Source organism: Lepidochelys olivacea (genome assembly GCF_965140295.1).
Source record: "Lepidochelys olivacea isolate rLepOli2 genome assembly, chromosome: 10".
In the NCBI taxonomy this organism is placed as follows: Eukaryota; Metazoa; Chordata; order Testudines; family Cheloniidae; genus Lepidochelys; species Lepidochelys olivacea.
The window spans coordinates 5,668,520-5,696,267 of record NC_140420.1 but is presented as its reverse complement, the minus strand read 5'-3'; the positions used below and the strand labels follow the sequence as shown (position 1 = coordinate 5,696,267).

General features: G+C 47.4%; 2 protein-coding genes across 3 annotated transcripts in view; one reads left to right on the top strand and one right to left on the bottom strand.

The window, feature by feature from the left end:
* Nucleotides 1–992: 992 nt before the first annotated feature.
* Nucleotides 993–4,240, bottom strand: SOX8 (SRY-box transcription factor 8; the record flags this gene model as incomplete). The annotated part of the gene is made up of 3 exons (XM_084640336.1): nucleotides 993–1,726; nucleotides 2,815–3,053; nucleotides 4,218–4,240. The coding sequence occupies 3 exons, from the start codon at nucleotides 4,238–4,240 to the stop codon at nucleotides 993–995; spliced, it is 996 nt and encodes a 331-aa protein (XP_084496462.1).
* Nucleotides 4,241–5,790: 1,550 nt separating this feature from the next.
* LMF1 (lipase maturation factor 1) overlaps nucleotides 5,791–27,748 on the top strand; it is a 362,817-nt gene continuing 340,859 nt past the window's right edge. The window contains exon 1 of one of the 2 annotated variants that reach the window (XM_084641519.1): nucleotides 5,791–6,213. In XM_084641519.1, coding sequence (XP_084497645.1) covers nucleotides 5,832–6,213 — 382 coding nt within the window. In that variant the 5' untranslated portion in view covers nucleotides 5,791–5,831. Of the gene's footprint in view, nucleotides 6,214–21,866; nucleotides 22,068–27,748 lie in introns of those variants that run through there. The other variant, XM_084641520.1, reaches the window with a different exon arrangement.

The following is a 27,748-nucleotide window of genomic DNA, read 5'->3' as shown; positions in this document are numbered from 1 at the left end:
GCAGCTGGCAAGGAAAATCCCTGCTGTCCTGGTCCTTTTTCCAATCATTCAGCTGTTGAATTTAATTAGTAACTTTTGCACCAAGCCCATAACTGCTTCCCCACCCCCCTTCCTTTTATTGTTTTAGATTTGTGTGTCAATTTCACATTCATGACTGGTTGCTTGTGACATACTGATTATTTCAGCCTCTCTCTCAAACACAATTCTGCAGTGGTTAAAAAATATACTCAGGCCACCATTTTATTGGATCGTCTCCACTATTTTTTTATGCTTCCCTCTGCCCCATCTTTAAATTTTTTTTTAAAATTCTACTTTTTGCACAAAAATTACTTCATTAATTAAAAAGACAAAATAAAACAGAACATAAATACATATTAAACAGATTTCCAAAAAAACAAAACAAAAATCCCCAACACCCAAACACTTTTAAGCTTCCAAAAAACAAAAATGAATGTTAACTACAGCCAAACCTTGCTTAGAAGAACTCTTGACTAAAACACACACCTCAGACATTTAATTGGTTGGTCCTAGCCGACTCTGATATGTTCCCACAAGATCGTTATATGTAATAGCTGAATTTTTTTGTATATATTAATTGGTCCTAGTGAGTTCTTGCCTCCAAGGTTGGTCCGTATCTCACATTGCAATAGACCCTTAAAGTCTTGTACATCTTTTTTCCATTTTTGCACTCAGACGTTCAAAAACTAGTAAGTTCGCTTCAGTCCTCACAGAGGAGTCAAATCGTTTTGTCCTTCATTTATTCAAAAGGAATTTTCTGTCCGTTAGGTTTTGTTTTCATTAAAGAAAAATAGAACTCTGTCTTTTAAAAGTTTGGAGATTTCGAAGCAAGCGGACATCCAGTCACAATGAATAGAGTTCCCAGTGGCTCAGCAGGCACTTAGGGAATTGCCACAGCACTCCACTTTGTTTTTCCTTCATTCCTTCATTAGTGCATATAGTTTTGGGAAGACCCCTCAGACTCCTTCCGTCCTCTAAGGCCTCGTCAGGGTTGTGTAGACAGGCTGGTCCCAGTTAGCAGTGGGGCTGTGAGCGGGAGGGATGGACAAGCCGTTCAGAATGGGTGTGGCGTAGGGGCGCCGTGAGGAATGGAAATACGGATACTGGTAAATGCTGGAGGGATACCCGGAGTAAGGGTTGTAGTAATTAGAACTCTGGAGGTCTGTGTAGTCGCACTGCGAGCTGGAGAAAGAGGCAGCCGCTGTGGCGGTGGAAGCCGTGGTGGCACAAGCCTGTGCACTATAGGAACCGTAGTCGGAGTGAGTTGGAGACCCATGGGATTGGTCGCTGTAATGACTTGGGCTGAGTTGCTCCGTTTTGATGTGTGGTCTCTGCTGGCTGGTTTCATTTAAAGTAGGGGACACTGAGGATGGGCTTTTGTGAGTCCAGACTTGGGCTGCTCCACTGGCACCGTTGGCTGAATGGGAATAGGAAGGGCCGTAAGACCCTGCTGAGGAGTTCTGCCCGTGGTCAGCCGGCATGGCGGAATGGCCATTCAGGGGCAAGTACTGGTCAAGCTCACGCACGTCAAAGGTCTCCATGTTAATGACCTCGCTGCTCAGTTCCGAGATGTCCACATTGCTGAAGTCTATGTTCTGGCGGCCGCTCTCCACTAGGCGGCGCCCCTCGTGTTTCAGCTCTTGCTTGCTCCCATGATGAAGATCCGTTTTAGGGGTGGTAGGAGGGGTGGGTGGTCCATGAGTTTGCCCTAAAGACAAAAGCACATTTTTAAAATTAAAGGATTTGATGGATATTTGGGGGCGGGAGAGGGGAGGGGACAGGCAGTTTAGCATCTTTTAGCTATTTAGAAACTCAAACACTGGATCTTTAAATAAAACATTGTACCAAGAAAACACGTTAAAAGATGGGCAGATGTCACCACAGCGAGTGAGCCAGATCCTCAGTGGATATAAACTGGCTTCAGTGGCACTATGTTGATTAACACTAGCTGCAGATTACTTCTGCACTGGACTCCGCAGCCACTGAGCCCAAGTTTAATACTTCGGTGGGGTTACTGCAGAAGTACTCCATGAACTCTTTGGAGAGGCAATGACGTCTAAAACTAAATTCCTCGACCAGAAAGTGCAACTGAGTTTCACGTCAATGGAAATGGTTCAGACTTTCTTTACAAGGCAGTAAATGAAACTCTTATTCTGTATGTAAAAACCCATATGAGTGCAAACTTCAAGAGAAGGGAGCGGGGGAGGAAAATCTTGCAGACAAGGTTCATAAGAGAGAGAACAAACACGTCTGAAATTACAGGACATTAGCAATACTTTTGGAATCTATCAACACTAAAAGTTTGCCAATTCAAAGCTCCACTTCAGAATCCAGAAGGGATGGGATGAGATTAGTTCTCTTGATCTCTAGGGCTTTTTCTTGAGGCATCTTCAAAGCTACCAGCTAATAATTAACTCTGATTATATCTGTTAAATCTCCCCTCCCCCCGCTGATATGTTAGTGACAGTTTGAAAATAGAGATTTATTTATTTTCTAATAAATAGGATTCAGCCCTGTCTATGGATGTTCTTACATCACACACATCACCAAGGTATCTGGGACCTTCCACTGTCTTCAAGGGAACTGCTCAGAGTATCACGCTGTAAGGTCCCAATCCTGCACACACAAGCAGGCTTCCAAGGGCTACTTGCAGTAAAGCGTGTGTGGAAGTGTTATCAGGGCTAGCCCTGAAGGCAGGAGTTTTCCCTTTTGTTTATTATAGAACCTGACTGTTCTCCTGGGATAATAAATCTTTGCAAGTTTCAAGAAGACTCAGTAAGAATCCAGACTCCTTACCTGTGTGATCATTGTGATGGTGAGAATCTCCTACACCTCCTAGCCCGGTGTCTGCTTTGTAGATCTGGCTCCCTCCATGATGGCTGAGCTCCGCTCCTGAATCAGAATCGCTCTGGCCAGCTTTTACACTTTTCCTCCTCCGGGGCTGGTATTTATAATCCGGATGATCCTTCTTGTGCTGAACCCGGAGCCTCTCGGCTTCTTCCACAAAGGGACGTTTTTCATTTTCACTTAACAAACTGTTTTATATTTTAAGAGGAAAAAAAACAGTAAGTTACATGTTGCTTAAAAAGCAAAACTACAAATGTCTATCATGTTTTCAAACATTGCTTACAATGCTTACATGCATTGATTCAGCAAACCAAAAAATTAAGTCACAAAATAAAGTTTTCACTTGTAATAAATTACAATTTGTTTTACTTGTTGCATGTATTGCAAATAGCTAAAAAGCTGTTAAAGCACCTACTCTGGATATTGCTAACAGGGGAAAATGCTGTTTTTTATTTTAAATTTAATTCCACATCCTGCTCCTAAATATTATTGCTATATTTCACATGTAAATCATGCTGCACTAATATAACTTAATCATTTCTGATCATCTCCAGTTCTGTTTGAGTGGTTGTTGCTTACAAAGAACCAATCAATATAAATGAGACTATTTCATTTAAAGTTTTTATTTCCTCTGGAGCTCCTATTTGAAAACTTCCTGCCGATTACCCAAACCATAGTTGTTTAATGTAGGAATACTGCTCATCAGAACAAATGCAGGATGTTTCACTTTGTGTGCAATCATAAAGAACTAATTTTTTTTTTTTAAATCTATGCTGGACATAAAGAAAAAGCTTATATATAGTCTGACTTGCCAAAGGCACCATTTGAAAGCATTAAAAAAATCTCACCTAGATGTTTTCCAGTAAACTATTAGTACTAGACAAATAAAGTTAAACATAAAATGAATGTTGAGTATAAATACATTTGTGTTGGAAGAACGAAAAAAAGCTGAAGAAAACAGCCGTCTATTAAAAATGATATAAAAAGCTATAATTGCATTACATAATTCATTGTAAAGTTGGTTAAATACACAAACGAGCAAGACAAATATTACAAAAACGCCACTGTGAAGTTACGGCTAAAAACCCCCAAACATTTCCTTGTAGTAGAAATACAATCAGAGAATCCACCCATGGAGAAAGTTGGAGAAGGAAAAGGAGCAAGTATTTAATTATGATGCTGGGCGCCAAGAAGAATCCTGCACCCACTTTCTTTTAACAGTCCTTTCATTGCTCTGGACTGCAGTGAATTCGACCATAAGGCAGCCACATGAAGCACCCAGTTCATTCATTAGCAATCAGCTCTGCTGAAGAGAGACTCGGAGTCTAACGGCTGGAAGTTTGAGAGCGTACTACAACGCAACCATCACAGCCATGCCCTTCGATGGGGAACAATCCACCCCAGCTTTGGCCATTCCTGTCGAATAAGATTGAATTTGGTTTTTCTGTTCATGTCACTAGTCTCATCCACAGATAGGAATACTCAGAAAGTCCAGTCCTACTCCCACAGGAGGATGTGGCAAAACTCTCATTGACTTTGATAGGAGCAGGATGGCAAAACTCTCACTTATTTAAACAGGAGCAGGACTGGGCCCATGCTTCATTCAAGCAAAAATCTCAGTGGCGCCTTAAAGAGTTAGGCATTTTATTAGTATTTTGTAAGAGGGCCCAGAACCTGAATGATGGATTTATCATTTGCTCTGTGCTACACGTTGAGCCTAATCGCGATGGGTTCATTTTCAATTGTCTGAAGTTTCACAAGAATGTTTTGGTCAGGGGAAGAAACTTACAAAAGACAATTCCCTACAGCAACCCTCTTTTTCGGGGGTCCACAGCTTGAGAGATCTGTGTCCCCCCCCCCAGGTCCAGCCTGAAAAATTCCACCAGAATCTAACCTTCCGGACTCGCCTACAACGAGCAGACCTACTGGTGCTCTTTGCCAGGATATGTCCCCCCCCCCACTATTACTGAAGAAAGCTATAGGTCCAATTGTTCAGGAACAAGGTAGCTGCAGGTAACTTTGGCCCCTTGAGTTCTTGGGACAGTCCCTCTATCTTGTCTTTGTACTAATACAGACAATTCCCCCCTGCTGCACAAAACAGGGACTAAACCCTTCCTCTAAAGTGCAAACATGGTAACTCAGCCCCGCTGAGCACTCCGGGGAGCAGCGAGCTCCTCCTCTATTAACATCCCACAGGTCCTTAGTTAGGGACCCTCCATTCACGTCCCATTCTCTGGCTTTCTTCAAGGATTACAGCTGGCCAAGCGTCTCCAAAAAAAAGGACGAGGTAGAAGCCCCCTCTTCTGAGACTTTCCTAACTAGTTTGCCCTCAGCCCCTTATTAATCCTAGGGGGACAACTGTGCCCTGCAGTAGAGATGAACTCCTGGGGCCTCTGCATCTTAAGCTTCTAGAATTCCAGAGTAAAGGGGTCTAAGGGTCGCCCACTAGCCTCTGGTGTCTGATCTCCACACCCCACGCGGCGCGGCGCGGCGCTGTGGAAAAACTACTCCAGGCCAGACGTGTTGAGGAGGGTGCGCGCATGGTGCATGTGCGTGGGCACAGTCTGCGTGTGTCCGGACAGGGTGTGGGTGCGACAGGCATCATGCATGTGGCGGGCAGGGTGGCAGGCGCGCGCGTCGCATGCGGTGCACGAGTCCTTGTTGGAGGCCGGTGTGCTGTTTGTGATGCCCAGGTGCCGGGGGGCCCGCGCGTGCAAGCCGCGCCCGGGCCATACGTGGCGCCCGCTGGTTGGCACGAGGCAGGCTGTATGCCGCGCGTGGGGCCGAGGCGCCCGGCGCGTGTGCCAGCCGTGGGTGTGATGCAGGCTCCCTCCCGGAGCGCAGCTGGCGGAGCCGGACCCTGCAGGGGTCCCTTCGCCCCGGCTCGCCCCAGCCCCAGCCCCAGCCCGGCCCCCCACTCACCGCCAGAGCTTGCCCAGGGTCTTGCTGAGCTCGGCGTTGTGCAGATGCGGGTACTGGTCGGCCAGCTTCCTGCGGGCGGCCTGCGCCCACACCATGAAGGCGTTCATGGGCCGCTTGACGTGGGGCTTGGCCTTGAGCGATCCGTTGCCCCGCACGGGCATGGGCACCAGGCTCCAGTCGTAGCCCTTCAGCACCTGCGACACGGCGTCCCGGATGCAGGCGGGGAAGCGCTCGTCCACCTCGGCCGGCTCCCCCTTGGGGCCGGCGGGCGGGCGCGGGGCGGGGGCCGGCGGGGCGCAGCCCAGCCCCTCCGAGCCGGCGGGGGACAGGGGCGAGTCGGAGTCCGAGTCCACGTGGGACATGGAGCTGGCGGTGCCCGCCGGGCTGCAGGGCGGCTCCAGGGCTTTGTCGTGCTCCTCGGTCATGGTGAGCATGGGTGGGGGGCGGGCGGCGGGGCTGCGCCGGGCGGCTGGGGCGGGGGGGACCCGGGGCAGGGGCGGCGCTGCAGGCTGGGACCCCGCCCGCGGGCACCGAAAGGGGCCACAGGACAGCCGCGGGGTCCCCGTCCCGGCGCGGGGCGCCTCCCCGGGATGCGGCAGCGCCGGCCAGATGCGCCCCAGATGTGCCCGCCGCTGCCGCCCTCTCTCTGGCTCTGTCCGCGCCGCGGCTGCACCCGGCGCGCTCCACTCCTCTGCGAGCCTCCGGCCCCCGGCCACAAGTTTCTTTAAGCCGAGGGCGAGCGGCCCCGCCTACCGCCCCCGGCCCGATTGGTGGGACGGGGCCCTTGGCATCTGCATCCCTCGCCCCGCCCCCTCCGCTCTTAAAGCGAGCGCGTCCCCCTGTCGCCTTTATTATGGTTTGCCCTTTCAGAGCCCCACGTGAGAGCTCGGGGCTGTGGGCTCCCCTGCGCGCGTCCGGCTGGCTTTTTAGGAAGGGAATGAGCACCCCCCTCCCCCCCCAGTGTCAAGCGAGTGGCGGGTTGGCTGGTGTGCGGCTCCTTTTTGCTGCAGGAGGAGCACGCTCACCTGCGGAGGTTTTGAAGAATGTCTTGATTTTGGGGAGAGGAGGGTAGAGATAGGAAGTGGCTGGTTCGATTCGTTTTAGTTCTTTGCATCCACACTGAGCGGTAGTTTCAGGGGCAAAGGCTCGAAATGCTGCAGGCTGGTTTAGCACCCTGCGCCTCCAGAAAGCAGGGTCCCCCTCTGCTCCTCAGTGGCTGAAATTGGCATTAACTCTATTCCTGGGGGTCTTTTCAGTGGGATTCCTACTGGTGCCCTTGACACAGGCTAAGCTCCTGGCATGCCCAGGCTAAGAAGGACATCCCTTTTATTCGACACAAATGAAAAGAGAGCAAAAGAGGGGGGTTTCCCCCCTCCTGTTGTATGAGTCCCTGGTTTTAACTACGGATTTGTGCTCGTTGCGGGTTTGTCTATGTGTGTGTGCAGGGGGCGGGTTACCTGTCGATTTCAGAGTGAGAGCATGTTTTACTGTCAATTTAGACCCTTTCTAAACCAAACTGATCACATCTGTCCCCCGCCCCAGAGCTGGATATAAGGTATGTAGGAAGAGGTGCAGTAAATATTCTGCAGTGCTGGGATTGGAAGCTAAAGTATCCATAAGAAAAGATGTCGGAGTAAGCTGAAAGTAACAGGCTTCTTTGTTTTGAAGACTATTACCCTTGGGTTATCAATGATCACATCCGCAGAAACTACGTTTGCATCAGAAAGCTGCAGCCCTGGGAGAGAACGCAGCGTGTAGACGGCAGGGAAATGTGTTGAGGGGCTTGTGGAAGGTTGAATGTGTGTCAGAAGGGCCATTTGCAACGTTGGGATCCTAGCCGAGTTGGCAGGAGGATGAAGGGTTAAATTATACCTGGCTCGCGGCTTAAGTTCAGTGTGTTACACTCACAGGACTCCAGGAGAAACTCCGCGAAGAGTCAAAACTAGACCGGCACGGAGTGCAAAACGGATCCTCAGAGAGCGTGGTTCTGGCGTGTCTTTAGGTGCAATATGGACAGGGTCATTTCTCGGGAAATGGGACCTTGGCAGCTGCCGGCCCTTTTCTTAAAAAAGATCGCCCGGCTGCAAAAACTTCCCTAGTGAAAATGTATCGATCCGTCCAGCTGTTTGTTTCAGTGGAGAAATCAAGCCAAACGAAAATGAATTGATCTTTTTAAAGGTTGAAAGGTGCGACCGTCTGATGTGTGTTTACACAGGGGGCGACTCCTGTTTACAAAGAGAGAGGTGTGTGTGTGTGTGTGTGTGTTGGGGAGGGTGGCTAATTACCCTTTTTTGTTGTTGTTTGTTTTGCCAAGTTTGACTGGAAAGTGCATGCCAGCGCTCCAGGAACAGCGGGGCTCATTCCTATGTACCACAAAACCCCCCTTCTAATTGTTATTTTTGTAAGTAAAGATGACTACGGTTATACCTCAAGCGGCGGATCCTGGAACCCGTGCATTTCGCATCTGTGCAACAGAACAACTAGGCGGATCGTTTATTTAAATCCGACAGCAAATATTAACACAAGTCCCAGCGCTGCATTTAGAAACAAAAAGCCACAGCTAATTGCAACCTGGCTCTGTGTATAGACAAACTCCTGGAGCGGCTAATTAATTTCCTCAAATAAGTGCTCCGTTTGGAGGGCTCCTCTCCAGAAACTAACATATTTTTGTTGCTAGATCTGCATATTTTGGCGCTTCTCGGTCCCATTATAGTCTTTAAAATTTACTCCTTCCTAGCTGCAGTGAGCCCTCAGTATTATACCTGCACTGGGAAAGGGAGATTCAGTCATCTCCAACAAACAGAAAGGAAATAGGACAGTGCACAAATCTTTGAACTAATAGATTTGCCCGTTTGTTAACCTACGGTCAGAGAGGGAGCGGGGCGGGGGCGATTAGCTCTTGAAACACTGTCCTCCTGCACGATTGCTTCAAATAAAAGGCAGGTCTTGATTTCCAGGCGTTGGGTATTTCAGGGCATTCACAAGCTGGTGCGCTGTCGACAAACTTTCCTGGGTCCTTTGCGAACTTTCCGAAGAAAGGAGGCTGGATTCGTGCGACCTCCAGGAATATGAACACTCCAGGCAAAGGCCCGGCGGCTCGCCCCAGCGTGGTTCATTCCAGCTAGAAATAATATTTCTCTTTAGGACAAACTCATTCTGCTGATATAGACTCCAACTGCCATGCTTGGTTAGATATAAGGGAGGGTTTTCCCCCAAAGGGTTAGATCTGCTCGGATTGCGCCTGGTATTCTGTTGTGTTTGCTTCCTTGCTTTTTCAAGTAAAAAAAGCAAAATAATCCATGGGTTTGAAAACAGCCATTTCCCTTTAAAGGAATATGTTTATTTCAAACGTTTCCTGAATTTGAAATTATTTTTGAAACGTTGAGGTTCTTCTCTCTGTTCTCATTCCAGTTTTGGTCTTTGATTTGCACACAAATGTTAACGGTTCCTTAAATCGTTATATTCTTTATTGCGTTTGGTGTGAGAAACGAACCTTGAGAGCAGGGAAGAGTAAGAAAGAAAGAAAGAAAGAAAGAAACTCCAATAAATTCTAAGTGTTCAGATAATATTAAGGTAAAAATTATTTACAGGGTGTGAAACTGCTAGTACCATTAAAAGAATAGCACCCTGAGATTGTATCTGGTAAAATATTAGTCTCTGGTCCCTTTTTAAGTAACAGGGGAAAGGTCATGGTGCCAAATTACATTGTGTGGTTATGTTTAAGGATTTTTGAACACGTTTCTCTCTGTGTGTATACACAACGTACAGTGTATATGTGTGAGATCTCTAGTGTTTATGTGTACACCCACAAATATAAAACATGCATACACACGATATGCGGACATCGTACATTATCTGGATAACATACACAAACCCCTGCAAAATCTAGTTCATGCCATGACCCATAGGTCATGCATTATACATGTCTGGGACGTGTTTAAAGTTAACTTCGAGTTATCACAAGAAGGCTCCTACGCCTACTTCTGTTTCCTGTGTTATATCTTGTGGGGCTAAACTCATGCTTCACAGTCAAACACGTTCTGTCCCTGTCCAAAATTCTGCTCTGTGATCCCTGCTTCTGGTTCTGAAATGACTTGATTGCTAGGGTCCAACATCAGCCTACCAGATGTCACGTTTTACTATTAATTCTTGTATTGACACTAACTATTCCACACGGCAGGCAAGAACACGGATAGCCTTTCGCCTAATCCTGGTCTGTTGTCAGAGATACAGCAAATCGTTTCAGAGGAGCAGCCGTGTTCGTCTGTATCCGCAAAACGAAAAGGGGGACTTGTGGCACCTTAGAGACTCACCCATTTATTTGAGCATGAGCTTTCCTGAGCTACAGCTCACTTCATCGGAAAGCTGATGCTCAAATAAATTGGTGAGTTTCTAAGGTGCCCCAAGTCCCCCTGTTCTTTTAGCAAATAGTTTGACACTGACCTAGTTTAATCACGCTGGAAACTATGGGACAACACCTCCCTCCCCCCTCCGCCTCCGACAACCACACACGCACACCTTGGTGTCACTTCCCAGTGGGGCTGCACTGACAAGGAAGGGGATTAAATGAATTACCTGTGGTGGGCCAGCGAGGGAGACACCTATAAACGCGAGGGAGCCAGGAACCTGTCGCTTCCCCGGTGCTGGTTTCTCATCAGATCAGTTTCACTTGGTGGTCGGCGTGCTGGAGTTTTGGATTCGTTCAGTCGTTTCAAAAGAATTCTTTGTAGCAATCAGAAGGACAAATTGTGCAAATTGCGGTAGTTTTCTTTTAAGGGGCGGGGGGAGGAGGCAGTGTTCGTTGCTATTTCTTGTTTTTCTTTTATCGTGTTAGATCAACGGGTCCATCAAGAGTTCCAGTTACAAACAAACAAACAAACAAACAAACAAACCTCTGATGTTGTCCACATGGTTTCTCATTTTATTTGTTTAAAATGATTTTGGGGTTTTGGGGAAAGGGGGGGTTGGGGAGAAGTTGTTTGTTTGGCCGTTTCCCCCTGTCTTTCCAAGAAAGTCCTTTTTTCGCAGAATAAAGTTGAAGCATTTGATTCTAATTATGGTTGGGCACATCCACCCTTATAATTATAAATCACAAAGAGATCAAATGAAAAATTACATTTATAGCTGCTGCTTTCTTCCAGAAAGTGGAACACAGAACGATTGAGATTTACAAGGGAAATTACAAAATGTGTGAATGTTTCCAATATGACAAGGTTAAAAAACCCCAAACAAAGACATGTTTTGCTAGTACTCTTGTTTATTAACTGTGATGTACAGACATTTTGAAATTAAAAATATAAACTGCAGTAAATTTAATTGGAACCATGTATGTGTCTGTACACACACACACTCTGCAGGGAATTGCATAGACATTGATCAAAATCCAAATCTAACCATGATTATCACTCCAAACGTTGGTATACTCTGATCCAGTTGACTTTTATTTCTTTCTAAAATTGACCCATTTGCTTATTTGTGTCATTTCCCAAGAAGGCTGCAGTTCTTAGCTTGCACTAAATTACCCTGTGGGCTGTAAAAAAAATATGAACCGTCAAATGTTTAAAAAAAAATCAACTCAAAGAGGTTGAATCCTGCTTTTAGTAGAACAAAATCCCTGTCTCACAGAAACAATCCGGGCTACAGACGTTAGAACAGCAGTCTGGGAATTCACAGAAATCCTTTTTTAGGGCCTGATCCAAAGGCCATTGAAGTGAGTGGAAATATTCCCTTTGATTTCCACAGGCTTTGGATCTGTCCTTTCGCAGTGCTGTCTTGTACTCAGCCTGAAAAGCAAACTCTCCCTTTTGGCGATTTACTAACAATAACAAGCATTCTCTAATGCCTGTTTATGTAAGGCTCAAGGCACTGTGTTAACATTAATTAATTCAGCCTCACAGCATCCCCCTGAGTTGGGTAAAGAATATTACATCCATTGTACAGGTGGCTTAACTGAGGTTATGACATTCAGTCTGCAGAGCACCTTGTGCAAGACAGAGCCTCTCATGGACCAGCTGCGGCCTCACAATCTCCCAGCTTCCTGTTTGGCTTGGTTTGCACCAGGAAAGCGTAGTATAGCTCAGACTTCACTCTTGTGATTGTCTGCGGTCACAGTATCAGCAGTGGGGAGGGGGCCGCCATTTTCGATTTATTATTGATACCGGGGCATCAATTAGCATAATTAATGATGAAAATCCAGAACCATCTCCTTTGACGTCAGGACAACCCAAGGTATTGGCAACATCTGGTTTTTGTACTGGCCAAATTGGTGAATTCGATAGTGAGGTACGTTTACCAATGATGCCTTGCTGCCACAAAGATTTGATAGTGCTAGCAATACGAGGTGTGGCCTTACCTGGGAAAGGATATGGCTTCTGTGGGGGGAAATCTCCTCCTGTGATTACAGTAGTCACGGCCATCCTTCCACACCCATGCTTAGCAAAAGCAGCTCTATGTTTAGTCACCTGACTCTGCAGTACCTAACAAAAGGATGGGGTTACTGCGTCAGGCGTCACCATCCTCTTCCAACCGTGTTGCAAACGATCTGAGGCTGAGCAAGACGAGTAGGGGAGCAGAGACTGATCCCCAAAACAAGAGGTGAAGACTCATAGAAGTGTGGGGGTGAGTTAAGGCTCACACAGTCCTTCCCACATGCCCTTGGGGAAAATGGAGGACTTTCCATCTTAACCCCCTCAGTTGAGCAGACAGGGTACGTGTGATCCTCCTCATCCAGGAACTCAGGGCAGCTGGGGAGGAACCTGGTGTTGGTGCAATTTCCTAATGACTCTTATCCCCTACAGCAGCACATCTGCTTGTGTTCTCTACCCCAACTCAGATCCTGCAAGAGCAGAGTCATCTTCCATGGGGAAATCCCTGCAGGTTTGGAGGGAGGCTGGTGCTGCTAACCCAGCCCTTTCCTCACCAGCCACACCACCGCACAAATCTGGAAGAGGCTTCCATGGAGATTAACAGGGGAAGGTGCCACTCAGGATCAATACAATTTGGCCTATTTTAGCAAAGTTTCTGCTATTGCTGGCCTGCTTCAGGGCATATTCTCATGGGCAAGCATGGATTAGGAAGCCAAGCAATGAGGTTTGCATTTGCTCTTGGGACTCAAAGGCCCGCCATATTATACTCAAGTAAGCTGGTCAGAGCAACAAAATATCTCCAAAGTTCACTACCTGTAGCTGTTACGCAAGCGAAATGCAAAGGAAGAAAAGATGGACAATCCATTCGTAGATATTAAGGCTAGAAAGGACCACTGTGATCATCTAGTCTGATCTCCTGCATAACCCAGGCCACATGATTTCACTCAATTATTCCTTCAATTAGAGCTAAACAAATGAAAGATTTTACTTTTCACTGGAGTAAAAAAAAAGAAACAAAATCCCACCATAAAACAACCCCCCTCCCCAAACATTTGCATGCAAAAGAAGTCCACCCTTTCTAGAATCTCATCCCTGCCTTTATACAAGAGGTTTCCAAGCTAAAATTTGATTTACAAATCCTTGCGCATAAATGGGAAGTACATGGACATCTAAGCTAACCAGGTGTTTTATAGAGGATGCGAGAGGAAATTCCTCTTGTAATATTTCCTTGCAGCTGCTCTCCTAACTGACTCTGGATAGCTGGAGCACCCCAATGTTTTCAGACTGAATTTTGTGTCAGCTGCAAAGTTAGCAAGTTGTGCATTTGTCAGATGGAGCTATGCTTCTTGGCAAGGAGTTGGCTGGCTGAGTAATTTTTTAGAGTAGCTGAGGTGCGTGTCTGGGCATGTCTCTCTTCTTTGGTTCTTGCCCTGAAGTCACAGCTCTGCCTTCAGGAGAGGAGTGAGTCTGTATGTGGGAAGGGTCCTCCTTGGATGTTGCCCTGAAGTCACATCTGACATCAACAGAGCATTTTGAGTGAGTGAGCATGATAAACTAGCCCACTGCTTCCTAATGAGGGTAAGCACAGCAATGGTGGTATATCAGTCTTTTATGACCAGAACTCTAGTTGTCACATCCTTACTTTAAAAGGGTTGATCCTGCACCCCTTGAAATCAATGGCAAAGCTCTTATTGACATCAATGGTGTCGAATCAGACCCGCTTAATGATGAGTCTCCATATGTTTCTACCATTCCTTTGTGCTCACTCAGACCTACCATGCAGCGGAAGCTACTCCAAACTCCAGTCTCTAACCCATTCTAATGGTTTTGCTTTGTGCACGTATGTATGTGCATGAGTGTGTATTTCCCTCTAGTGGTTGGTCTACTGAGAGGCCAGAAACTTTCTACAAGTGCTAGGTAGGGGGAAGCCCCCTTAGCTCAAGTGGGAGAGGTGAGTTTGGAAGGGACAGGGTTTTAATCCTAGCCCTCCAGGAGTATGTCTCCTGTAGTGTCTGTTTTCCAAGCTGCAGGGTGGGTTAAAATGTGTATAAATTAACACAACGTGGCTGGTACTCACCATTAGGAGCCCATTTTAATGGTCATTAAAAAAAAAAAATCACATAGTCTCTCATACTAGGAGATTCACAGCAAAACCACATTTGCCAGAGAAGAGTGATCCATGGGTTGTCCTAAAAGGAGAGGAGAAGTCTTGATATCAGCAGGATTAAAACATCACCCTGGTGCCAACAGCTCAGTAGCTGCTCAGGGATTTTTGTGAAGCAAGTAAAGCACGATCCTTTTGGGAAAGTCGGTTGTTAACAACCACAGCGACAAAAAGGACAGTGACAACATTCATTGCAATTAAACTAGCTGTGAAAGACTGAAAGTTTAGACTTCCTTTAAAATAAACAACAAACTCTAGTGTTTTGGGCCTGGATCCTACACAGAGCTCTGTGAAGACGGAGCCCTGCGCTTGTGAAGCGTTCAATATGGGATCAGAGCCTTAGGCCATGTCTACACTAGCACTTACATAAGCCAAACTTCTGTTGCTCAGCATTGTGAAAAAAAACACACCCCTGAGTGACATAACTTTTGCTGGCATAAGCGCTCGTGTGCACAGCCCTATGTCGGCGGGAGATGCTTTCCTGACAACATAGCTGCTGCTGCTCATGGAGCGGGTTTTATTAGGTCAATGGGAGACCTCTCTCCCGTCGGCATAATGCAACTCACGAGCACTTACAGCTGTGCCCCTGTATGCTTGTAAGAGTACACACGGCCTTATAACAAGGAAAACCATCTATTCAGGTAAATTATCCACCCTTATCCACGAGTCGTACGTTACTCCTCCAGTAATCTCACTGAAATCAATGAGCCTGTTCAAGACATAAGGTACTGCTCACTGTGTATAGGGGTGGCAGCCGGTGGCCCTTAATTTGAATGAATGCACTCACGCTTTCACTTTAATTCTAGGAATCTCTATGGCTTCCAGCCTTGATCCCAAAATTCCTTGGGATCACACCTGAAGAACGGGAGTGAAAGGTTATTGTGCGCTCCCACCCGTGTGAGGACAAGTATGTTTAAGCAGCACAGGTGTGATTCAAAACCCACTGATGAGATTCCTAGGAGCGGAGCCTCAAAAGTATTTAGGTGCCTAACTCCTACTGAAATCAGTGCGGAATGGCGCTTAAATACCTTTGAGGATCTGGGCCCCACTGACGATAACCAGGTTCCAATCAGACCCTAGGAGTATTCCTTCCCAGTGAGTAGAAGTAAATCTGAAACATCTCTCACAGCTGCTCTCTTATGCTAAAGAGAGCAGGGCAAAAGCAGAGCAGGGCATGGGTGGCTTAATTATAACTATCACTGTGTTAATGAGGTGCTTAGCTACATGCTCCCCTCCTTAGGCCTTTCTCTTGCTTCTAGGCAGGAATAACTTGGCAGCTGTAGGGCAAACTTAATGCAGGAACAAGTCCCCTGCACTCCTTGTCTAGCCAATGCTTTTTGACCTTGCAGGGATACATGTAACACTCTACACCTGTCCTATTGGGAATCCAGGACGTGGGCGGGCAGAGCTCGTCCACTACAAAAGGATCCCCCCACAGCCTAAGGGGGAGATCCACAGGGCCTGGAGAACCAACTAATTACGGGGGACAACTAATGAAAAACAGGGACGGGAGTGCGGTCAAAGGGTCAAACGAAGGGAACCGGACGGGGACACCGAGCAGAGAACCCCGGACAGCGCCCACCGCTCCGCAAAGGCGTCAAGGGAGTCGGTGGACGCCGCCCAGAGGAACTCCGCTCGGAGGCGTGAACGGACAGAGGAGCGGAAATAGGCCCCGCAGTCGCAGGAGGCTCCATCGGCCAACCTCCTCACCCTGGTTTTATAGATGGCCGCTTTAGCCAGGGCCAGGAGGAGGTTGACCAGGAGGTCCCGCGACTTAGTGGGGCCACGGACAGGGAGTGCATAGATGAGAAGGTGAGGAGAAAAGTGCAACCAAAACCGTAACAAAAGATTGGTGAGGAGCCGGAATAGGGGCTGCAACCTGGCGCACTCCAGATAAACGTGCGCCAGGGTTTCCCTCACGCCGCAAAAGGGGCAAGTGTCCGGAATGGAGGTGAACCGCGCCAAATACACGCCCGTGCTCACGGCCCCGTGAAGGAGCCGCCAACTGATAGGAGCCGCCAACTGATGAGGAGCCGCCAACTGATCACTCTACACCTGTCCTATTGGGAATCCAGGACGTGGGCGGGCAGAGCTCGTCCACTACAAAAGGATCCCCCCACAGCCTAAGGGGGAGATCCACAGGGCCTGGAGAACCAACTAATTACGGGGGACAACTAATGAAAAACAGGGACGGGAGTGCGGTCAAAGGGTCAAACGAAGGGAACCGGACGGGGACACCGAGCAGAGAACCCCGGACAGCGCCCACCGCTCCGCAAAGGCGTCAAGGGAGTCGGTGGACGCCGCCCAGAGGAACTCCGCTCGGAGGCGTGAACGGACAGAGGAGCGGAAATAGGCCCCGCAGTCGCAGGAGACTCCATCGGCCAACCTCCTCACCCTGGTTTTATAGATGGCCGCTTTAGCCAGGGCCAGGAGGAGGTTGACCAGGAGGTCCCGCGACTTAGTGGGGCCACGGACAGGGAGTGCATAGATGAGAAGGTGAGGAGAAAAGTGCAACCAAAACCGTAACAAAAGATTGGTGAGGAGCCGGAATAGGGGCTGCAACCTGGCGCACTCCAGATAAACGTGCGCCAGGGTTTCCCTCACGCCGCAAAAGGGGCAAGTGTCCGGAATGGAGGTGAACCGCGCCAAATACACGCCCGTGCTCACGGCCCCGTGAAGGAGCCGCCAACTGATGAGGAGCCGCCAACTGATCACTCTACACCTGTGCTAGGCAGGCTCATGTATCCGATGAAGTGAGCTGTAGCTCACGAAAGCTTATGCTCAAATAAATCTGTTAGTCTCTAAGGTGCCACAAGTCCTCCTTTTCTTTTTTCAGTATCTGAACTGACTCCCATCTACTAATCTCTCCATTGCTTAACAGAAAGACAGACAGACAGACAGTGAGATTCTTCAAATCCCCTTCAGCTTCAGTCACCTCAGGAGTTATTAGTAACATGGGAAAGGATATTTGTTTTTATAATTGTATGATTTCAATTGGGCGAGCAGGAAGGTTGGCTTGGGCGCTAAGGAGACACATGCATGTTAAATTTGGCCCAAAATGCTGGGTCTGTAAAATTAAGGTTTGTACCAACAGAAATGTTTGTGTGATTTAAAAAAAATAAGCTCAACAGAACAAGTTTTTGAAAAAACAAATGAACATTCTCTGGCAGGGTTGGCAGCCCTGTGAGAGTGCCTGAGATTAGACTAAAGAGCGGAAATTGATCATAAAAGTGAAACTGACAATTTTCTTTGTTAAGGCTGGGAGGAAATAAAAACACAAACAAAGAGCAGAAATAATGAACAGGAAATGAGATTTTAAAAATAAATATATTTTCCTTTTTAATAATCTCAGATATTATTAGTAACATAGGTAAGAAAAATGTCTGTTTGAAAATATGTATGTACTTAGAGCTTAAGGCCAGATGGGACCATTACGACCATCTAGTCTGACCTTCTACTTAACACGGGCCGGAGGATTTCACCCAGTAATTCCTGCATCAAGCCTGATAACTTGTGTTTGAACTAGAGCACGTCTTTGCTAAGCAATGTTCAACCTGACAATATTATTAATTATGTATTATTTGTATCACTGCAGCATGTAGGAGCTCTAGTCATGGACCAGAATCCCATTGTGCTGGGGGCTGTACAAAGAGAGAGTCCCGGCCAATGATCCTTTTAGGAACGAATCCTGCTCCCACTGAAGTCAGTGACAAAACTCTAATTGGCTACAATGTAGCAGGATCAAACCCTTAATGGAAAAGGGGTCGTGCCATAAAACCTCTGTCAAACCAGCAGCACCCATGTTTGCTGAGGGATCCCCATCTCCTGTTTACCGAAACACACTGTCACTTGACTATTTGGCAGTGATTTAAAAATATATAATTGACTGTATGTTTAAATAATTTCCCCAGATGTTTAAACTTATTTTACTAAGAAGTTATTTCTGCTCAAATTCACACTTTTTTTATTTTAACTCAATCTCAGGTAAGAGGAAGGGTGAAAGATTAGACCTGAATGAACACAGGGTAATCTAGGGTGCCAGGGACAGCAGGATTGAGGTGCTGCTGGGGACAGCTGCTGGGCGCTGTGACAGTAAATGCTTGTTTCTCTGTTGCCTTTTGCAGCTGTTTAGAACATATCAAAATGGGGTGGGGGCCGGGTGGGGGGAACTTGTATTTCCTTGAATAAGGACCAACATAAATGATCTCAGGGCCTGCCTACATGTCGTACATTTATTAATCACTTTCCCTTTGAGACTTCAGGACTCAATGCTACCAGCCACATGTTGTCTGTTTTCTTCTTCTTCTCTTTTTGTACAGAATCTTAATTTGAAAAGAATTAAGAGGCAAACAACAAAATGCAACATTTAAAAGACGATTCCACAAGGCAATAAATAAATAATGGTGCAGAAGATCATCAAGCGTAGAGGATGATCCAAATTTACATCGTCACAAAACCGTACTGTGCCCGTGTACTATCATAAACTTAGACAATGAAGGGAGAATTGAATCTGACATTTCACTCTATCCATTCTTAAATTTAATTTAATCTATTAGGTGCTGGGAGTCTTTCTATGGACTCTAATGGGACTTGGATCATGCCGTTAGAGTAATGACACTTTTATGCTGCTGAATGCACTTGAAACTTTGCAGCTCATACTGTTGAAAGGTGATATTGACACAAGAGACCCTCTGAGGCTGGTTTTGTTTTTTTGATCACCTCTGCTTTCTGTCCAGATCCACTTACCTACCAGATTTTGGAGTGATCTTACGCAAAGAAAATTGATGGATTCAACACTCTGCTATACACATACCTTCCCAGTCCCCGGCTGCTCTTTTCTTGTGGAGTTCTGCAACTAGATCCCCTGCTTTTCCTCAGTAATTTCCTCAATTAGCCACTTTGTTTTACAGACATTTACATTTAATGTGGAATTTGCTGTAAAAGTTTCATAAAGACCTCACAAAGGAAATCATTAGCTTACATCTACTTAAATTTATCTAGCAAAACCTTGCGGCTAATCCAAAGGGAGAGAGAGCAACCATAATATACCAGAAGCCTTTAACAAATAGGTTATTTTTCCTTGCCTATACAATGCACCATTATGTACTTTTTTTTTCTAATGAGAACAATGCAAGCAACAGTGATGGGAAACAGCAAAAACAAAAGAGGCATTTATAAGGAACTGATCTGCAGGCTGAAAAGCACTGAATAACGTTACACCTGATAACAGATACTTTCTCGGAGGACTTCAGCTAATTTATCACCACAATATTTACTTAAATAGGATACAGAATGGGATTCTAAACATACAAATTATGAGTGCTTTGGCTCAGATTGTTTTATTGAAAGCGTTTTCCTAAATACTAAGAAACATAGGCTTGAACTGGAGTCAAGTGTTTTACTGTTACACAAAATACTAAATTGAAATCATGTGAATTTCGTATAATGCGAGCTACAGAAGTTTCAGTGAATTCAAGATTATCCGCAGGGTGATCAACTCAAACCCACTTTGAGGTGAGTAAAGGATGCAGTGGTCAGCCTTGACTTTGAAAATTATACCTTTGGTGTGTGTTACAAACTCCCATATCCTGCAAACAATTACCCATGTGCTTAATTTTAAGCACATGAGTAGTCCCACTGATTTCACTGAGACTTCTCACGTGAGTAATCAGATGCATAAACTTGTCACGATCAGAGCTTTTCCTAAAAAAGCAGAGGTGTTCTTTTAATGCTGTTACAGATATTATCTTCTGTGTTTCACTGGAGTTGCCATCCTGGTGAAGGGCAAATAAATGTTAAATTTAGGGTAAATTAAGGGGTAAACTAATAAATGTTTTTAATATGCATACATTTTCTCCAACAGCTCCTAGTGGATCCTTTGCTATTAACACAGTCAGTCCTACACATTTTATAATTAGGTAGTGCAATAAATAAATAAATAAATCCAGTATGACATTTCTTCAAAAAATATAGGGCCCAATCTTGCGGTCCTTAATCATTGACTTCAATGGAAGTTTTGCTTGGGTAAGGACTGCAGGATCAGGCCCTGTACTGTCTCTGCTTTAATGAATTATAAGTAACTTTCATATTTTCCTTTTAAAATAACCTTTTACATATAAAGCCTCAGCATGTAGATCAGCTGATTGCAAAGTTATTTTTCTTTTTGCCCTTATGAAACAAATAACCAATACAAGCAATTCTGCTCCAAGTTTGAGAACTTGAATAAAGAGGAGAGAATTTTATGAACCTCAGCAAACAAAAAAAACGATTATAATGATGCTAAGAGCAGCATTATTTAAGTAAACACCTTAATCAGATCTGTTTCCTTATATGTGGAAGACACCCCCACCCCCTGCCCTTATCTCCTAAAAAGGATGCATCACATGGGCTTTTAATAACAACAACAGTATTAAACCCCTTCCCTAACAGAGAAAGGCCCTGATGCAAACACTTATGCATATTCTTGATTTTACTGCTATGAAGAGTTCCATTGATTTAAAAGCGACTACTCACAGTGGTAAGGATAAGCATTGAGCATACATATTTGCACGTGTGTAACTTTATTCAGGAGGCCTGTCTTTGACATCAGGGGAACTCCTCACATCAGTAAAATTAAGCCTGCCTGCCTTTGCAGGATTAGGACCATCATTCAGGCTCTGAAATGCAGTTGTCTGTAGAGACATAGAAGGGGGAGGAGATATTCTGCTGGGGTTCATAATCCAGTAATAGGAAGCAAATGTTTCAAACTAGGAAGTTAGGTAGTGGGGGGTTAGCAAGGGCTATGAGGGACAGTCCCAGGTGAACTACAGGTCATTATCAATCTGTTTCCCCCCCCCCAAGATTTTAAGAAGACCAGACTAGGAGAATCCTGCCTCGCTTCTCCACACTGCAGTGGGCCCTCTGGAATGCTAAGTGGGCAGAGCTGGATTCTTCACAGCTTAAGCCCCGGTGCTGCAGACATTTCAGCATGAACAGGGCTGACTATTCACAGCAGTAAAGTCATGTATTTCTAGGGGGGGCTTTTCAGCTAAATTTGGCCCAGCTGGGCTAACTTTGGATCTCGGTGCCAGCTGCCTCCTCCTTTCTGGGGATCCAGACTAATACAGCTCTGATATTTGGATCTTTATTAGTTAAAAAACAAAACAAAACAAAAAAAAACCCCAAACAAACAACCCTCCTCGCTGATTTTAAGGAGGATTCCTGCTCAAAGGCTGAGGGCCCCCTCAGAGCCTTTACTATTTACCTGGCGTTACTACCATGACAGAAAGCAGCCGAGGGAAAGGCTCCCTCAGCTTCCAGGCTGGCCGGCCGCTTGCAGGGCCGGGGCTCTTGCAATCCTGCCCGGGCACAGCGAGGGCCCCCCCCCCTCTTTATCTGGGTCCCGCATTCCCCAGCTCTCCCCCCCGGGGTCTTTGCAGAGGGGCCCGCGTTGCAGCAGCCACGTGGCGCCGGCGGACCGTGCAGCCTGGGGCCGAGCAGGGCCGGGGCCCCTGCCCCGGAGAGGAGGGGAGCGGCCCCGGGCGCGGGACCCAATGAGCCGGGGAGGGGAGGCGGCACCCGGCCACCGGCGCATGCTCCAGGCATGGCTGCGCCCGGGGAGACGCTGAGGAAGCGGAGGAGGGGGGGGGAGGACGTCCCCCGGGCCCCCCCCGAGGAGGGGGAGCGGCCCCCCCTTGCCCGGCCCCCGCTGCGCCCGGGCACCTTCTGGCTGAGCAGGATCGTGCTCCTGCGCTGCATAGCGCTGCTCTACTGTGAGTCTCCGCACCCCCCCCCCCCCGCCCCGGCCAGGCGGGCTGCCCGCCGGCCGAAGCGGGAGCCCCGCTGGCAATGCGGGGTGTGAGCCGCCCCGGAGCCCTGGCCGCGTGTGTCTCGCCTGCCCCCTGCTGCTGGGGGCGCCCTGGCCCAGCTGCAGGCCAGCCCGCCCTTCATCCCGGGCACTGCCCCTTCCCCTGGGCTCCCCTCTGCAGCGCCCTGCCAGGGTGGGGTGGGGATTTCCACCCGCTGAGCCCTGGGAAAGTGGCGGTTTACAAAGCCAGAGCACCAAGCCAGCGGGGGTGTGGGAGGGGACCCTTCTGTGTCTGTACAGCGCCTGGCGCAGCCAGGCAGGGAGGCGGCTGAAGAAGGTAAGCTCAGCTGGACTGGGTCCCAGCAATAGTCCGTCTACCCCGGTGCCAGCACCAGAGGCTTCACGAACCGGGCAATTGATCCAGCGGGTCCGGCCCCTGTCATGCAGTCCCGGCTTCTGGCAGTCAACGCTTAGGGACACCCAGAGCATGGGGTTGTATCTCTGAGGGTCTTGACTAATGGTCATTGCTGGAGCTGTTCTCTGGGAACTTGTCTAATTCTTTTTTGAACCCAGTTATGCTTTTTGCCTTCACAACATCCCGTGGCAAGGAGTTCCACAAGTTGACGATGTGTAATGTGAAGTTTTAAACTGGACAGCCCTCGTTTTGGGTGGTTTGTCCCCCGTCCTGAGACAAAACTTGACATGTCATTTTGAAGAGTATGTTGCTCTATCCTGGCTGGCGTGACCTGGCACGCACCAGACCAGCAAGAGTGGGGTGCTCTTCACAGTGGTGTCCCCTGTATGGTGTGACCTCGCATGCAACATGGGGTGGGGTCAGACCGGCGGTGACGAGCCTATGCAGTTCCCGGAGGTACTGAGATGTCTGGTATTCTGGAAGTGTGTGAGTGGCCACCCTTCTCCTAGGTCAAGGGTTCTCAAACTGGGGGTTGGGACCCCTCTGGGGGTCACAAGGTTATTGCTTGGGGGGTTCGCAAGCTATCAGTCTCAACCCCAAACCCCGCTTTGCCTCCAGCATTTATAATGGTGTTAAATATATAAACAAGTGTTTTTAATTTATAAGGGGGGGTCTTACTCAGAGGCTTGCTATGTGAAAGGGGTCACCAGTACAAAACTTTGAGAACCACTGTCCTAGGTGCTATGCGAATACAAATAATACAATAATAATAATAATAAAAATAATGGGGTATCCACACTGCAATTTCTTCTTGCCTGCTACTCCGGCCCCGGAGTTGGGAATGGACTGTAATCTCACTCCACTTCCTACATCGGGGTTTGCAAGTTGCTGGATCAGTGTAGGGCAGAGGTGGGAGAACTACAGCCAGTGGGCCACATCTGGCCCATGGGACCGTCCTGCCTGGCCCTTGAGCTCCTGGCTGGGGAGGCTCGTCCCCGGCCCCACCCCTGCTGTCCCCCCGCCCCGCAGCCTCAGTCCGCCATGCCCCTAGGGCTCAGAGAGGTGGGGCTGTGAGCTGCTGCCGGGCGGTGTGGCTGGCTCTGGTGGCCGGAGCTAGCCACAGCCCTGAGCAGCCTGGTAAGGGGGCGGGGAGCAGGGGGCTTGGATAATGGGCAGGAAGTCCCGGTGGGGCAGTCAGGGGACGGGGAACAGCAGGGGTTGGATAGGCGTGGGAGTCCCCGGGGGCCTATGAGGGGGTGGGGGTGTGGATAGGGGTTGGGGCAGTCGGGACAGGGAGTAGGGGGTGGGGAGGTTGGATGGGGGTGGGGTCTTGGGGGGCGGTTAGAGGACAAGGAGCAGCGGGGGTTGGATGGGTCAGAGGTTCTGAGGGGGGCAGTCGGGGTGGGAGGGGGCAGGGGCCAGGATGTTTGGGGAGGCACAGCCTTCCCTACCCAGCTCTCCATACAGTTTCGGAACCCCGATGTGGCTCTCGGGCCAAAAAGTTTGCCCATCCCTGGTGTAGGGGAATTAGACACCTTTTTATTTTTTGGGGGGTGAGGGTACACTAGAGTTAAAAAGAATAGCTTTTGAATATGACTTTAATAAGCAGTTTTGTACAATGACTAAATTTATCCACTTTGAATAAAGTGAGATAAACCAGCTCCTGTTCCACACTTAGAGTTTCCTCTATTTATTACACAATACAAGGCCCCTGTCGTCTATACCGCTGCAGTTTCCTCACTGCATACCCTGTGGCCTGCCCCATTCTACCTCCAGGCTTCGTCTTCATTGGTCTGCGTGGAGCTGGCGCAAAGCCCAGCTCAGCGAGGTTATGTCTACACGACAAGCGCGACGGTGACCCAGCCGCAGCACGGCAGCTACACAGCTCTAGTGGAGACGCTTGCTGCAGTGACGTCCGGGCTTTTCCCGTCACCGTAGTAAATCCACCCCCCGAAGAGGCAGGAAGTAGGTCAATGGAAGAACTTTGGAGCGGTGTCTATACTGGGGCTTAGGCTGGTTTAGCTACATCTCTCAGGAGTGTGAGGTTTTCACGCCGCTGGGCTATGTAGCTAGGTTGCCCTGTTTCAAAGGTAGATCAGGTCTGTCAGTGCGGGAGAGAGTCCTTCCTATGCTTGCTCTGTGGTCTCCCATCCTCAGGGCAAGTCTACGCTTAAAACCTTGCATCGGCACAGCTGCCCCAGTGCAGCTGTGCCGCTATAGAACTTTAACGAAGTTGCTCTAAGCTGACGGGAGAGAGCTCTCTCATCAGCGTGGTTAATCCATCTCCTTGAGAGGCGATAGCTGTGTCACCAGGAGAATGTGTCTACGTGGGGGCTTAGGTTGGTATAACTGTGTCACTCCGGGGTGTGGATTTTTCACACCTCTGAATGAGGTAGTTACAGCAGAACCTCAGAGTTACAAACTGACCAGTCAACCACACACCTCGTTTGGGACCGGAAGTGCGCAATCAGGCAGCAGCAGAGACCAAAAAACCCCCCAAATATGGAACTGTGTTAAACGTAAACTACTACTAAAAAAAAAAAAAAAAAAAAGGGAAAGCAGCATTTTTCTTCTGCAAAGTAAAGTTTCAAAGCTGTATTAAGTCAACGTTCAGTTGTAAACTTTTGAAAGAACCACCGTAATGTTTAGTTCAGAGTTACAAACAGCCTCCCTTCCCGAGGCGTTCGTAACTCTGAGGTTCTGCTGTATTCCGATGTAGGTCTGTAGTGTAGACCAGTCCTCACTGTGTCATGGAAACTATGGCAGTTCGGCTGTGTTCCAAGGCTTCGAATTCCAGCCTGCCCTCACGTAAATGTTACTATGTATATCGAGTAAATACCCCACCAGGGCATGTCTTTCACCCTGCTCATGCTTTGTATATTTTTGCCAGGGTGTGCAGTATTCTTTGCTATACATGTCTTGTTCTGGGATTCTGAGGCATATCTGTGGCTTTTCCCCTTTTAGGAATACTCCAGATAAATTAACAAGAGGTGGAGATCTCTCTTTTGTGAGTCAGGGTGGTGTGAATGTTTACCTTTGTGAATGTCATTATTTTTTCTTGACTTACATTGATGGTTGCAGATACCAGTAAATGTTGGGTGTTTTTTCCCTTTGTTTTGTTTTTTTGTGGTGAAAATTCTGTCCTTTGGACAAATGGGTCAGTCCACGTCAGATTTGCTTCTGGTGGAAGTGGGACTTTGCATTGCAAAATGACATCCTTCCACCTGCTAAAACTTGCACAAGTTCTTATGGACATAGGTTAATCACAAAGAGCGGTGTTAGTCTGGTAAAAAATATAGATGAGGGCAGGAGAAAGAAAAACAAGACCCCAGTTCTGCAAACAGGCACATGCATAACTTTACTTGGGGGGAGCAGTCCTGTTACCTTTAACTTGTTTACTTATGTGAGTAAAGTGAAGCACATGTTTAAGTGCTGCGGGATTGGGGCCTGAGAGGAGAAGTGTATTGCAGCCTTAACTACGCAGTCGTGACTGTTGCCTTTATAAGAGAGGCTGTGGTTCTTATATCAAAAGATTGATTTTATGGCAAAATCTCAGTGTCTCAGTGTAAGGCTGACTTCCATTTCTGTTTGGTTGTGTGGGTGGCATATAGAAATCTTTATCTGGATTTTAGCAAAGCTTTTTATTGTTTGGGGGAAATCTCCCTCTCTCTCTTAAAATACATTTGAGATGTTTTACATAAGGTTAGTGTGTAACTTCTTTGTCCTATTGTTCTTGTGTGGTAGCATTCCACACAGTCTGGTTGATTTCAGGTTCCACTCCTGTGCTCCTCTCTTATTCAATTCTTTTAATAACAGCCTTCTGTCCTAATGTCTGCTGCATACCCCTTCTCCCTCCCCATCCCCTGCAGAACTCCTTCAAAAGCAGCATGTTTTGTTGCTCACCCAGGATTATAAAATAGTGAGAGCATCCCACTCACCCCAAGGACTGTATCCCCTGCTACTCAATAGACATAATGAATCTCACCATTCTCATCTAGGGTGGAGATAGAAACTCAGGGAAAGAGCAGCTTTGAACATTTCTTCATTGGGAGAGGGAAGTTGTCTCTTCGTCTCAGGGACCTGTCTGGCATTCAGATTTGATCAGGAGATTGGAGGTCCTCGAGAACCAACAGCTGTAGAGAGTCCTCCTGACGATAAGCCTGCGGTGTCAGCAAAATTCCAAGGAGAGCGGGTTCACATCATGAGGCCTGTACACATCTGTTGTGGTTGGACGCATCTGGTAATCTTTACCCTGCCCCAGAGATGATGTGAACTAGGGAAATTCTTCTTATCACCGAGACATGTAGAATTTGCTTCCGCACCTGGACAATAAGAGCCAGTGGTCCCCAAGGACATCAGTGTCACTAAGAACAGCAGTGCTAGAAGTTACCTTTTCTTTATAATGAAAATGGTGAATGGAATAACCAGTTAGAGCATGACGTGGACTCTTTCTGTTCTGGTCTCAGCAAATAGCATTGACAGCAATGTTCAGTGACCGTAAGTGCTGTGCAAAATATTTGCAGTGAAACCCACATGCATAACACACTTTGTTGCAAATTCTAAATTTGACCCTGATCTCTCCACAAGATCAGTAAAGTTTGCAGACCAGCAGCCTGCTTAGTGTGGTTCTTTTGTGTTTTTTTGCATCAAAACCATGCAGAAGTTGCAGTTTGGTGTGATTTTTTTTGACACCTGCTTTATTTCTGGTTTCTCTTGAATTGGCACTGAAAGCCAGGGGTCTGAATCTCCACCCGTTGAAATGTTGATCTCTAACTTGTGGAAATACAGACTGCTGAGTTTCTCACAGCTCAATTTGCTGTTCCATATGCAAAGCTGATTAGTGTTCTCTTGTTATGAAGGCTGTTGCTTTCTAGACATTAATATGGAGCTACAAACACACCGTAAATGCTGTGTGATTGTTTATATTAAGGTTGGCCTGGAGACTTCAACCGAAATATGGGCTTCATTATGCTAGGCCGCGGACAGACCTAGTGAAATCAGCCCTTGCACCAGGCAAAGGCCCAGATGCATGGTGCAGTACATGGGCAGGCTGCTTTCGTTGCTCAAAGCCCCATTCAGTTTGCATGAGCGTAGCAAGCTGCACATGTGCTATGCCAGTGGTTCTCAACACAATGCAGGATCAGAACCTTAATAGACAAGACAGACAAAGGATGAGAGGGGAAACAGACGGAGAAGGGACGTTTCGTTCTCAGGTTTTAGTGTTGTGCTTT